Source organism: Neoarius graeffei, chromosome 2 (assembly GCF_027579695.1).
Source record: "Neoarius graeffei isolate fNeoGra1 chromosome 2, fNeoGra1.pri, whole genome shotgun sequence".
NCBI classification, from domain to species: domain Eukaryota; kingdom Metazoa; phylum Chordata; class Actinopteri; order Siluriformes; family Ariidae; genus Neoarius; species Neoarius graeffei.
In genome coordinates, this window is record NC_083570.1 from 87,062,401 (window position 1) to 87,075,338 (window position 12,938).

Consider the following 12,938-nt stretch of genomic DNA (forward strand, 5'->3'; position numbering starts at 1 on the left):
GGAAAAACATGGCTACACCTGCAATGGTGTCCATCAATCATCTTTAAATCTCTTAATTTTTGTGAGCGCAGCAGAAAATGTCTTAAGTTGAAGTAAACAAAAAACTGAAAACTACATTACATTAACATAAAGCATTCAAAATGGCAATTTCAGTGGCTCCCGGGAGATGAAGGTGAGCGACACAGATTCACCATAAACTCAAACACAATCTGTTAATAACACATGCGGGTGAGAGAGCAGTGGTGTGTGTGTGTGTGTGTGTGTGTGTGTGTGTGTGTGTGTGTGTGTGTGTGTGTGAGAGAGAGAGAGAGCGCGGTAGCGTGTGTGAGTGAGCGAGCGGTAGTGTGTGTGAGAGAGTGAGAGATAGTGTGTGTGTCTGTGTGTGTGTGTGTGTGTGTGTGTGTGTGTGTGTGTGTGTGTGTGTGTGTGTGTGAGAGAGAGAGAGAGCGCGGTTTTATGTTTTTATGCTTCTGTACAGCAGTGTTTGTCCCAGTGAGCCGCCCCACCACTGTTTTACAGGTACATGTCTTGCAAAGTACCTGAGTTTGCAGTACATCACCCCTCCTGAATCCAAAGTACTTCCAAATAGCAGACGTGCATTTTTTTTTTTTTGGAAACCAGTTCCTCCTCACACAAGTTTGTCTCACCACACTTGCTCCCGCCTTCCGCCATCACCACGAGGCTTTTACTTGTTTTGCAATAGGGGGCGGAGTTATCCCGCGGCACTTGTTGACATTCAAATGTGATTGGACGGCACAGAAAAATGTGCCTTTTATCGAAATTTAAGTAATTTTTGCGGTATGTGTATCGCAAACTATGATATCACGATATCGATACTTTTTCGATATATTGTGCAGCCCTACACAGCATGCTAACATAAAAGGTCTTTTAGTATGACAAAAGACTCAATGTCACTATAGATTCTACTTGCATCATATTAGAAGCTATAAAACAAATACACTGTCCAGCCAAAAAAAAAAAAAAAGGTCACAATTTGGATTTAAATAAGCAAATATACAAGAGCCTTTGACTGGATAATTACTGCAGTGGTTAATAGATGACTTGTAACCATGTGATCAAAATGTGCTACGTCATGAGCGTCTGCCATGATGGTGGATATACAAAGCAACTAGTATGACAGCTGCTGAAAGCATGTCTGTAAACAATGCTGAATTTTCTCAGTATTACCACAATTTGAACGGTCGAGCGAAGATTCAATACGATAGATTTGTGTGGTTTTGACCCATATTATTAAAAAAAGTCAGACTTTTCTGAAGATAAGACGCTTCTACCGACCATCGAGTACCCACATATTACGTTCTATCTGGTTTGGCTGCCGAAGAATCAAGTCTGACCTTGGATGAAACATAGCCCATTTTCTGAGTGGGTGCCCAGTCTGGATTGTTTCTATCATATAATTTTGCTGGTGCTCCTAGAAGCGACATGGTAATACACATGTTAAAATTATAACAACCGAGTGAACCATGACAAGAGAACGCTCATTTAATAGCAAAATTCTAGCAACACGAAATCTTCCATGATATTATTGAGAAAGCTTTTGAATCTCACCTGAGATAAAATGATTACTGCAAACACGAGCTGTTTTGGTTTTAGCCTCTGTTAGATCAGCCCTGCCGATGTTGTTCGGCCGTGCTCTTCTCCTCTCCATACTAAGCCTCAGAGTTTCTTCGCCCTCTTTCCAAATCACGGACAGAATTCTAAAAAATTGGAACGTGCCATGGTCACGAGTACTGTTGTGACCACAACCATCTATAGCACAAAGATATGGCACAACTAAAAGAACGCTTAAACAGTGGAAAAACAGACAGTTGCGCACGCGTGACTATGGAATGTCACTTGACCCCGCATTTGTATATCCACCAACATGGCCAACATCTGGGTTTCTGTTTTGCTTTGACGTCACTTGCAAGTCAAGGATATGTTTCAGCTGGCAGCATTCTCATTTCTTAAACAAATATGCAGGAGGACATGTCCCATGCTCATGGAAAAGATGTCACTGTGTTTCAGAAAGGTCAAATTATTGACCTGCCTCAAGCAAAGAAAACAACTAAGGAGATTGCGGAAATGACTGGAATTGGGTTAAAAACTGTCCAATGCATTATTAAAACCTGAAGGATAGTGGTGAACCATCAACTTTAGGGAAAAAAATGTATTTGGAAAAAGATCCTGACTGACCATGATCAGAGATCACTCAAATGCTTGGAGAAGTCGAATTGTAAAAAAATAAAATAAATAAAAATAAAAATTGACAGAGCCCTGTGATGACCTGGCGACTTGTCCAGGGTGTACCCCGCCTTTCGCCCGTAGTCAGCTGGGATAGGCTCCAGCTTGCCTGCGACCCTGTAGAAGGATAAAGCGGCTAGAGATAATGAGATGAGATGAGAAAAATTGACAGTAGAACTCACGGCTATATTTAATAGTGAAATTAAGATCATTTCCACACTCACCATGTGATGAGAACTCACAGGATTGGAACTAAACAGCTGTGTGGCCATAAGAAAAGCATTTGTTCATGAGACTAATCAGGAAAAGAGGCTTCAATTTGCTAGGGAGCATAAAGATTGGACTCTGGAGCAATGGAAAAAGGTCATGAGGTTGGATAAGTCCAGATTTACCCAGATTTATTCCTGAGTGATGGGTGTGTCAGGGTAAGAAGGGAAGCACGTGAAGTGATGCATCCATCATGCATAGTGACCATTACATAAGCCTCTGGAGGCAGTGTTATGATCTGCTTCAGTTGGTCAGGTCAAGGCTCAGCAACGTTATGAGGCAATAAAATGAAATCAGCTGACTGAATGTACTGAATGACCAGGTTATCACATCAATAGATTATTTTTTTCTTCCCTGATGGCACAGGCATAAAATTAGGGCTCAGATTGTGAAAGAGTGGTTCAGGAAGCATGAGGAATCATTTTCACACATGAATTGGCCACCACAGGGTCCCAACCTTAACCCCATTAGAATCTTTGGGACGTGCTGGAGAAGACTTTATACAGTGGTTTGACTCTCCCATCATCAACACAAGATCTTGGTGAAAAATTAATACAATTCTGGACTGAAATAAATGTTGTGACATTGCGTAAGTTTATCAAAACAATGCCACAGCGAATGTATGCTGTAATCAAATCCAACCAAATATTAGACTGTGTGACTTTTTTTTTGGCAGGGCAGTGCATGTATGCGCATGATGATATAAATATATTCATCCATAAATGCCAGTGATCTGATTTGTGCACCATTTGGAAAGATCAAAAGTCATGTTTGATAACTACACACGACCAGTAGACAGCACTCAGTGTGTCACCATATGTTACCATTATGCCCTACATTGAAGTGATTTAAAGAGGCACCTACAGTGTCTTGCAAAAGTATTCATCCCCCTTGGTGTTTGTCCTGTTTTGTTGCATTACAAGATGGAATTAAAATGGATTTTTGGAGCGTTAGCAGCATTTGATTTACACAACATGTCTACCACTTTAAAGGTGAAAATTGTTGTTTTATTGTGACATAAACAATAATTAAGATGAAAAAACAGAAATCTGGAGTGTGCATACAGTAGGTATTCACCCCCTATCGTATGAAACCCCTAAATAAGAGCTGGTCCAACCAATTCACTTCATAAGTCACATAATTAGTTGATTAAAATCCCCTTGTGTGCAATCAAATTGTCACATGATCTGTCACAGGATGTCTGTATAAATCAACCTGTTCTGGAAGGACCCTGACTCTGCAACACTACTACGCAAGCAACATGAAAACCAAGGAGCACTCCAAACAAGTCAGACACAAAGTTGTGGAGAAGTATAGATCAGGGTTGGGTTATAAAAAAATATCCCAAACTTTGAATATCCCAGGGAGCACCATTAAATCCATTATAGCAGAATGGAAAGAATATGGCACCACTACAAACCTGACGGCAGCCTTCCCTTTGGTGGGAAGGCCGCCCACCAAAACTCACAGACCAGGCAAAGAGGGCATTAATCAGCGATGCACAAAGACACCAAAGATAACACTGAAGGAACTGCAAAGATCCACAGTGGAGATGGGAGTATCTGTCCATAGGACCACTTTAAGCTGTACACTCCACAGAGCGGGGCTTTATGGAAGAGTGGCCAGAATAAAGCCATTGCTTAAGAAAACACATTTGTAGTTTGCCCAATAGCATGTGACAGACTCCCCAAACACATGGAAGAAGATTCTCTGGTCAGATGAGACTAAAATTTATCTTTTTGGCCATCATGGGAAATGCCATGCATAGTGCAAACCCATCACCCTGAGAACACCATTCCTACAGTAAAGCATGGTGGTGCCAGCATCATGCTGTGGGCATGTTTTTCATCTGCAGGGACAGGAAAGCTGGTCAGGACTGAAGGAAAGATGGATTGCACTAAATACAGGGCAATTCTGGAGGAAAACCTGTTTGAGTCAGCCAGAGGTTTGAGACTGGGACGAAGGTTCATGTTCCAGCAGGACAATGACCCTAAACATACTGCTAAAGCTACACTGGAGTGGTTTAAAAGGAAACATTTAAATGTGTCAGAATGGCCTAATCAAAGCCCAGACCTCAATCCAGTTGAGAATCTCTGATATAACTTGAAGATTGCTGTATGCCAACGCAACCCATCTAAGTTGAAGGAGTTGGAACAGTTTTGCCTTGAGGAATGGGCAAAAATCCCAGTGGCTAGATGTGCTAAGCTAATAGAGACATACCCCAAGAGACTTGCAGCTATAATTGTGGCAACAGGTGGCTCTACAAAGTATTGACCTTGGGGGGTGAATACCTACGCACACTCCATATTTCTGTTTTTTCATCTTAATTATTGTTTGTGTCACAATAAAACAACAATTTTCACCTTTAAAGTGGTAGGCATGTTGTGTAAATCAAATGGTGCTAACCCTCCAAAAATCCATTTTAATTCCAGCTTTTAATGCAATAAAACAGGACAAACACCAAAGGGGATGAATAATTTTGCAAGTCACTGTCGAAGAAAATTTAAATATTTCATAAGCTGCTTCTCACTAATAAAAAAATACCTAAATGATTTATACCTTAATGTAGGTCTGTACAGTTCTGCTCAGGACTATATCAAACCCATAGTGCTGTTTACCCTTCTCCCCTGACTCCGCCCATATAACTGATGTCATCAGATGGTTATAATGGGCAGGACTACGGTAGTGAGTGGGGTTAAAATCTCTCATACTATCTCCTGTGAAGGACAAAATGCAGTAATTGTTAATTTTAAATCGTAGGCCTGTTAAACAGACCAAATGGCACCTGGCACTTGTATAATTAACACAGATTATATAAACTGCAACTGTCAAAACCTTACCCTGACAATAACAAAGTAATAAAATATATTAATTTTTTAAAAAAATTTTGTATGGAATGTAATATGTATGACAAATTGTGCTATGAATGACAGAAAATGGTTCATATCTATTTGTAACTGTGTTTCAGACTCTAAGATTTATAAAACCCAGACTGAATTACACAATACACAATGTACTTTACAACTACTCAGTTACAGCAACTATACAAGGGGAGAAATTAGGCAAAGATTTGGAGCAAAAAATCAGAGAGAGGCTCGAACAATAATGCCATGTAACAGGTAATCTGTATTTGGATCGATCTATCAACCGAAGCAACAATTATTAACTGATTATTATTGATTATAATAGAGGGCCAGAACTCTGATACTTACCAACTACATCATCATAAACATTTGTGAATTAACGATAGGCCCAGACTCTGAACAATGTTTGTCACATATTGATCAGAGGCTATTAAATTGAATCGAAATGTATTACAGCAGATTTAGAGGTACTCTCAAATATGTTTTGGAGTCGACTTAAAAAAAATCTGTGTTATCAGGATTTAATTTAAAAAAAAAATAGAAGTTAATGTTCATCCATAATTTTATACCATGAATACATGCTTTTAGTGAAGCACATGGCAAAACTAAACGATGAATGGACCTACTACTGGCATGATCTGAGTGTCACCTCTGTAACAGTGCAAGACCAGTTCCCCCAATTATACCCCAATTATTCTATCCACATTCCTTGGATATGAGCTATCACACACTCTGATTGGCTACTCTACTACCAGGATATCAGCTCATATACTGTGAGTAGAGAAAAACAAAATGGCAGAGCATGTTGCTGCACCAACCAAGGATGAAATAAAAACTCTACTCGAAAACAAAACCCCCAAAAATACAAAAAAGCAACAAAATAAGGAATGAAAGTGATGGTAAAGATGTATCTTTTTTATTTTAAGAATTATTATTATAGCATTTTTCACAAGTTGCAAATGTTGTTTCACCGGTTTGTTTACATTCTAAGCGGAAATGATTTTGTTGGACATTTTGTACAAAGTTTTTATTTATCGAATTCGCAAAAAATTAAAAGGCTCTGTTTTTCAAAATCCAGTGAATGTGGATAGAATAAAACAGTTATTCCACTCAATCTCATTGTATATGGCTTATAGCCAACTCGGGGCTATGCGTCTCGTCAGCTATCAGCTCATGTATGACTTGATTTCGTGGAATAACTGTTAATTATATTATAATCCCCCAATTTGTAGAGTGTATTTTCAAAGGTGACCTGACTGATGGAAACAGGATTCTCTGAAGAAGAGGTAACCACCAGAACGAAGCCACGACAACATCTTCTCTGCCAGGGAGCACAGCTCCTCATCACTCAGATACATGAGCAGCCAGTTAGAAAAGATCAGGTCAAAACTGTAGGAAGGAAACCAAACAACTTTAAACAGACCGATGATTCTGTTTATGCATCAAGACTCATTGACCTACTTGGCCATCCAACCATGACTTAATTTATTGCATTGTTTTAATGCTATACTCTGACTTCACTCAACCCAATTCGGTAAGTTGAATAACATAATATGACAGAAAATTCGCCAGTGAAAACACAGTCTAATATCTGATTAAGATCTAAGTGGTTTGGACCGAGGCTTTAACCTGCACCAGAAAACCCATTCGCAGACCTCAGCTACAGAACCATTTTGAACAAATGGCAAAATAAAGTGTTCTTTGGAATAAAACTCCTACAGTGTTGCTTATTATGTGGCTTAAATTAGCCAATTAATATCTGTGGCTTGGCACACAAAGTTCATTCATTCATTTGCTTGTCATTCTCTCATTCATCCAATTATCCATTCATTAATTCATGAGAATACATGAGAAAACAGCACTGGTCTTTCCACATCTTCATTTCCATTCCAACCTCTTTTCGGGAAACTCCAGCTTTGTGACGTCTGCTTGGATAAACTTTGCGTTTCCAAGGTGACTGTTTTCTTCCTTGTTTTTTTCCACAAAGTTCTCCATAAAGTCCACAGCCGTCACATGACGTGCCTTGCCAATGAGATGACTTGTGTATCGTCTGGAAAGATCAAAGGTCACATTTTTATAAAGGTAAACAACTAGCAGAACAGCTTCTGGAGCAGCTAAACGATCATTATCATGACTAAGTTCAATACACTATCTCCATCAATTTACAGAAAATATATTAATTGCAAGACTTCCATTGCTGCTACTTACTGCCTTTTGAAAGAAAGCAGTTTTTTTAATTTTTACTTCCCTTCACTTAATTGTGTCATCAGCACGAGTCTGAGATTTTAAACATCTTCAGGTTTTTTCCTAAACAACTGAAGTACTTTTCTTCTTACAAAACAAATGTACTACATTTGACATCAGTGACTGTATTGTAAACATTATGCCAAATGTGTTAATATAACACCAACATTGGATTAAACGGATTACTTATTTGGATGTTTGCTTCGAGATGATAAAGGCCAAGTCCATGTTTTTGTTTAAAAATTATGACGTGTATTAATGTGTGACTAATTATTCTCATCAGTTGGCTTTATCAATATCATCCCTCTGAACAAAATGATTGATGTTAAAGGCAAACAGTAAGCACCTCTCCAAAAGACATAAAAATAGGCATATCATGTACAGTGGTGCTTGAAAGTTTGTGAACCCTTTAGAATTTTCTCTACTTCTGCATAAATATGACCTAAAACATCATCAGATTTTCACACAAGTCCTAAAAGTAGATAAAGAGAATCCAGTTAAACAAATGAGACAAAAATATTATACTTGGTCATTTATTTATTGAGGAAAATGATCCAATATTACATATCTGTGAGTGGCAAAAGTATGTGAACCTCTAGAATTAGCAGTTAATTTGAAGGTGAAATTAGAGTCAGGTGTTTTCAATCAATGGGATGACAATCAGGTGTGAGTGGGCACCCTGTTTTATTTAAAGAACAGGGATCTATCAAAGTCTGATCTTCACAACACATGTTTGTGGAAGTGTATCATGGCACAAACAAAGGAGATTTCTGAGGACCTCAGAAAAAGCGTTGTTGATGCTCATCAGGCTGGAAAAGATTACAAAACCATCTCTAAAGAGTTTGGACTCCACCAATCCACAGTCAGACAGATTGTGTACAAATGGAGGAAATTCAAGACCATTGTTACCCTCCCCAGGAGAGGTTGACCAACAAAGATCACTCCAAGAGCAAGGCGTGTAATAGTTGGCGAGGTCACAAAGGACCCCAGGGTAACTTCTAAGCAACTGAAGGCCTCTCTCACATTGGCTAATGTTAATGTTCCTGAGTCCACCATCAGGAGAACACTGAACAACAATGGTGTGCATGGCAGGGTTGCAAGGAGAAGGCACTGCTCTCCAAAAAGAACATTGCTGCTCATCTGCAGTTTGCTAAAGATCACGTGGACAAGCCAGAAGGCTATTGGAAAAATGTTTTGTGGAAGGATGAGACCAAAATAGAACCTTTTGATTTAAATGAGAAGCGTTATGTTTGGAGAAAGGAAAACACTGCATTCCAGCATAAGAACCTTATCCCATCTGTGAAACATGGTGGTGGTAGTATCATGGTTTGGGCCTGCTTTGCTGCATCTGGGCCAGGACAGCTTGCCATCATTGATGGAACAATGAAATCTGAATTATACCAGCAAATTCTAAAGTAAAATGTCAGGACATCTGTCCATGAACTGAATCTCAAGAGAAGGTGGGTCATGCAGCAAGACAACGACCCTAAGCACACAAGTCGTTCTACCAAAGAATGGTTAAAGAAGAATAAAGTTAATGTTTTGGAATGCCCAAGTCAAAGTCCTGACCTTAATCCAATGGAAACGTTGTGGAAGGACCTGAAGCAAGCAGTTCATGTGAGGAAACCCACCAACATCCCAGAATTGAAGCTGTTCTGTATGGAGGAATGGGCTAAAATTCCTCCAAGCCGGTGTGCAGGACTGATCAACAGTTACCAGAAACATTTAGTTGCAGTTATTGCTGCACAAGGGGGTCACACCAGATACTGAAGTCAAAGGTTCACATACTTTTGCCACTCACAGATATGTAATATTGGATCATTTTCCTCAATAAATAAATGACCAAGTATAATATTTTTGTCTCATTTGTTTAACTGGGTTCTCTTTATCTACTTTTAGGACTTGTGTGAAAATCTAATGATGTTTTAGGTCATATTTATGCAGAAATATAGAAAATTCTAAAAGGTTCACAAACTTTCAAGCACCACTGTACATATGACATGATTTAGCATTAATTTTATTAATTACCTTCGCCAACTTTGTTGCAGGAGCTTATGTTTTCGCTTTTGTTTGTTTGTTTGTTTGTCTGTTCCCAATGTAACTGAAAATGTAGTGAATGGATTTTGATGAAATTTTGAGGAAAGGCGAGCCAAGGAACAATTGAATCGATTTTGATGCAAATCTGGTTGTGTATGCGGAGCCAGGATTTGTTTGTTTGTTCCCAATGTAACTCAAAAAGTAATGAACGGATTTTGATGAAATTTGGTGTACAGCTTTAGCATTATCCTAGGTTTAAGTGATTTGATTTTAATGTTGATCATATGGGGCTTGACAGAGATATGCACTCTACTGTGTGCCCTTCTAGTTATGATTACGTCATTACATTCACTTGTGACTTGGCACGGGACTACATTACCCATCAGCCCCTGCATGTCACATGTCTCACTGATCACCAGCACCTGTGTATCGTCATGTCTTGTTCAGCACCCTATTTAAGTTATGCTAGCGATGTGTTCTTTTGTCTTGCTTCTGTTGTGTGTTACTCATGTTCAGGTTCATTACATGTCTAGGTTCAATGCTCATGCTAAAAGTCTTGCTTTGTTTGTTCCTGTGTGTTTTACTTTGCATGAAAAATGTCTGCACTTACATCTGCCTTTGCCTACAATTCCTGACAATCTAAGAGCCATGTTGTACATTGTTTATAATAGATCTGTTATTCGTATGTGGAGGATGATGTGTAAAAGCAGCTTCCTAAAATACAAAGCTATGTATACGTATGTGCATTGTTTGTATCTATGCCCCAACCTCCCCTTCTCACTCAGATGTCCTTCAGACATGATAAAAAAAACAACCTAAACATAAGAAATTATGTACGGGACACACTCAAGGACAAAAATATATAATGAAATCTATTTTAAAGTTCCGTTTTCTTTTATAATAAAAATGCACCATTAAAACAGCTACAAAGATTAGTTATTTTTGTTTAAAATGCTATAACTACATTAAAGATAGACTGCAATTCAGATTTTTCAAGTGTGGGTCATAAAAAGAATTTTCCCCGACACCCCATTATTTTTGTTTAGTGGACTGAAAGCTACTGAATTCGAATTACAGACTTCCAATTTTATTAGTTTTATTTATTTATTATTATTATTTTTTAAATTGAACAATTAATGAATTTAGGGCCATGTGGCCCTAAGTTCTTCACTATTTTTCCTGCTTTACCATGACCCAATTCAAGATACTGCATCATGCATCATGTGGTGGGCTTTCCCCGTTTGCACAAGGCATTGTGGGATACAAATTTGAAACAGGAAAAGAAAATGGAGGACGTGAGTGTGAGAATGAAACGGGAAAGACTGGCTACAGTAACGGAAAGTAAGAAGAAAAGACATTATGTTGCAAAAGAAATGAAACGCCGGACCAAACTAATAAATATTGGCGGTCAGCGAGCATCTCGGTGTGATCAGCTGTTCGTTTAGCGACAGAATGATGTAACTGTCAGTGCACGGTCAAGGTAAACCTGTAGATGGCAGTAATGCAACACTGGATGCCAGCTGCCGTAAAACCCAAAAGAAGAAAAAGAAGGTAAACTTGCGCATGCGCACATGCCCTGTGTCCAAAATCGCTCCCTACTCACTATATAAGGCACTATAGCGTATAGTGAGGACGCCATTTTGTAGTGCCGTCCAAAACGAGAGTGAGGATTATTACACCCTATACACTGCACTCAAAGTATCCCACAATGCATCACGAAAATTAGTGTACAACCGATGGTCACTAACCAAGCAATATATCCCATCATGCATTGCGGTCGCACGGAAAAAAAATCTAATTAAAAGTCTCAAATTTGATTTAATAAAAGGCAGCAGCAAAGAAGAAAGTATTCAGCCTTGATTTAAAAAAAAACCCTGAAAGATGCAGGTACTTTGTATTGATTAATGTGGGAAATACGCTCAGTATAATATGGATTTATCACAAAAATACATGCATGTATTTATTATTTTGAAAACCCACCAGTCGGCTGATCTGGCACGTTTTAATTGTGCGACAGTAATAACGTAAATACCAGCGCGACGGACTAGTGTCCAAAAGCATTTTTTCATTTTGCCAGTGAGCTCATTATATAGTCCTCTTTATAGTAATTCCCTATATAGGGAGTAGCAAACGAGTGAGCAATTTTGGACACAGGGACAAACTTTCTCTGTCTGCTTGACTGAAGAAAGAAAGCACAACTTTATTCATCACACACTTGTGAAATTTCTTCTTTGCATTTAACCCGTCTGAAGCAGTGAACACACACACACATACCCAGAGCAGTGGGCAGCCATACTAACAGCGCCCGGGGAGCAGTTGGGAGTTACTGTAGGTGCCTCGCTCAAGGGCACCTCAGCCCAAGGCCGTCCCATATTAACCTAACTGTATGTCTTTGGACTGTGGGGGAAACCGGAGCACCCGGAGGAAACCCACACAGACATGGGGAGAACATGCAAACTCCACACAGAAAGGCCCTCGCCGGCCACTGGGTTTGAACCCAGAACCTTCTTGCTGTGAGGCGACAGTGCTAACCACTACACTGCCGTGCCGCCTGAAGTGACTGGCTGTGCGAAGTGAGCGATTTCATACACATTATTTGCTTGTGAATCTCCTCAAATTAAATAACTTCCCCACCACAGAATGACCTGGGTTTTTTTGTTGTTGAGATATTACAGAAATAAACATATATCACAATGACCAAATTTCAGAGGGAACTAAATTTCACCAATTTTATGAAATTAAATGGCTGTCTAGCTTTAACTATCCTGTTCCCCCCCCACTTATCAAAGGATTTCCCACTGACATTGGCTATCTTTTTTGATTTTTAATGCAAAACCTGAAACATTGCTTTATCTCATGATTGATCGTAATACAAACCATGTTTATTGAAACAGCTACACAAACATGCTCATGGAAAAATAATGAAAATTTTTTTTGGGTGCGCCTCCAGTTTTTGGTCATAATTTAAATGGATCTTTTGGACAGAACATGGACGTTAAGTATAAATTCATGGAATTGTGCTTGTTGTATTTTGGTTACATTATGTAAATTTAGTGCAGGGGTGTCAAATTTTGCCTTATCAGGATTTTTGTGAGACTGTGAAAGGCTGTAATCCGAGATTATTAATTTGTTTGTTTATTTAACATGTTCCATTGAGTAACAACAATAACCTGGGGTCTGCAATTAGAACAGGACATTTCTAGGAAAAAGATGAGCTAACAGAAACTATAGGTGAGAACATTTATTATACTGCTTAAAAGGATTTTTTCATCAATGCATTTC

The 12,938-nt window shown here is 38.9% G+C and overlaps 1 protein-coding gene across 3 annotated transcripts in view; it reads right to left on the minus strand.

The window, feature by feature from the left end:
* pmt (phosphoethanolamine methyltransferase) overlaps positions 1-12,938 on the minus strand; it is a 104,559-nt gene that overhangs the window by 13,656 nt on the left and 77,965 nt on the right. For all 3 annotated transcript variants that reach the window (XM_060915140.1, XM_060915138.1, XM_060915139.1), the window contains 3 exons: positions 7,270-7,425; positions 6,628-6,764; positions 5,071-5,228 (listed from right to left, as the gene is read on the minus strand). In XM_060915140.1, the coding sequence (XP_060771123.1) occupies positions 5,071-5,228; positions 6,628-6,764; positions 7,270-7,425 (451 nt within the window). The remainder of the gene's footprint in view (positions 1-5,070; positions 5,229-6,627; positions 6,765-7,269; positions 7,426-12,938) is intronic.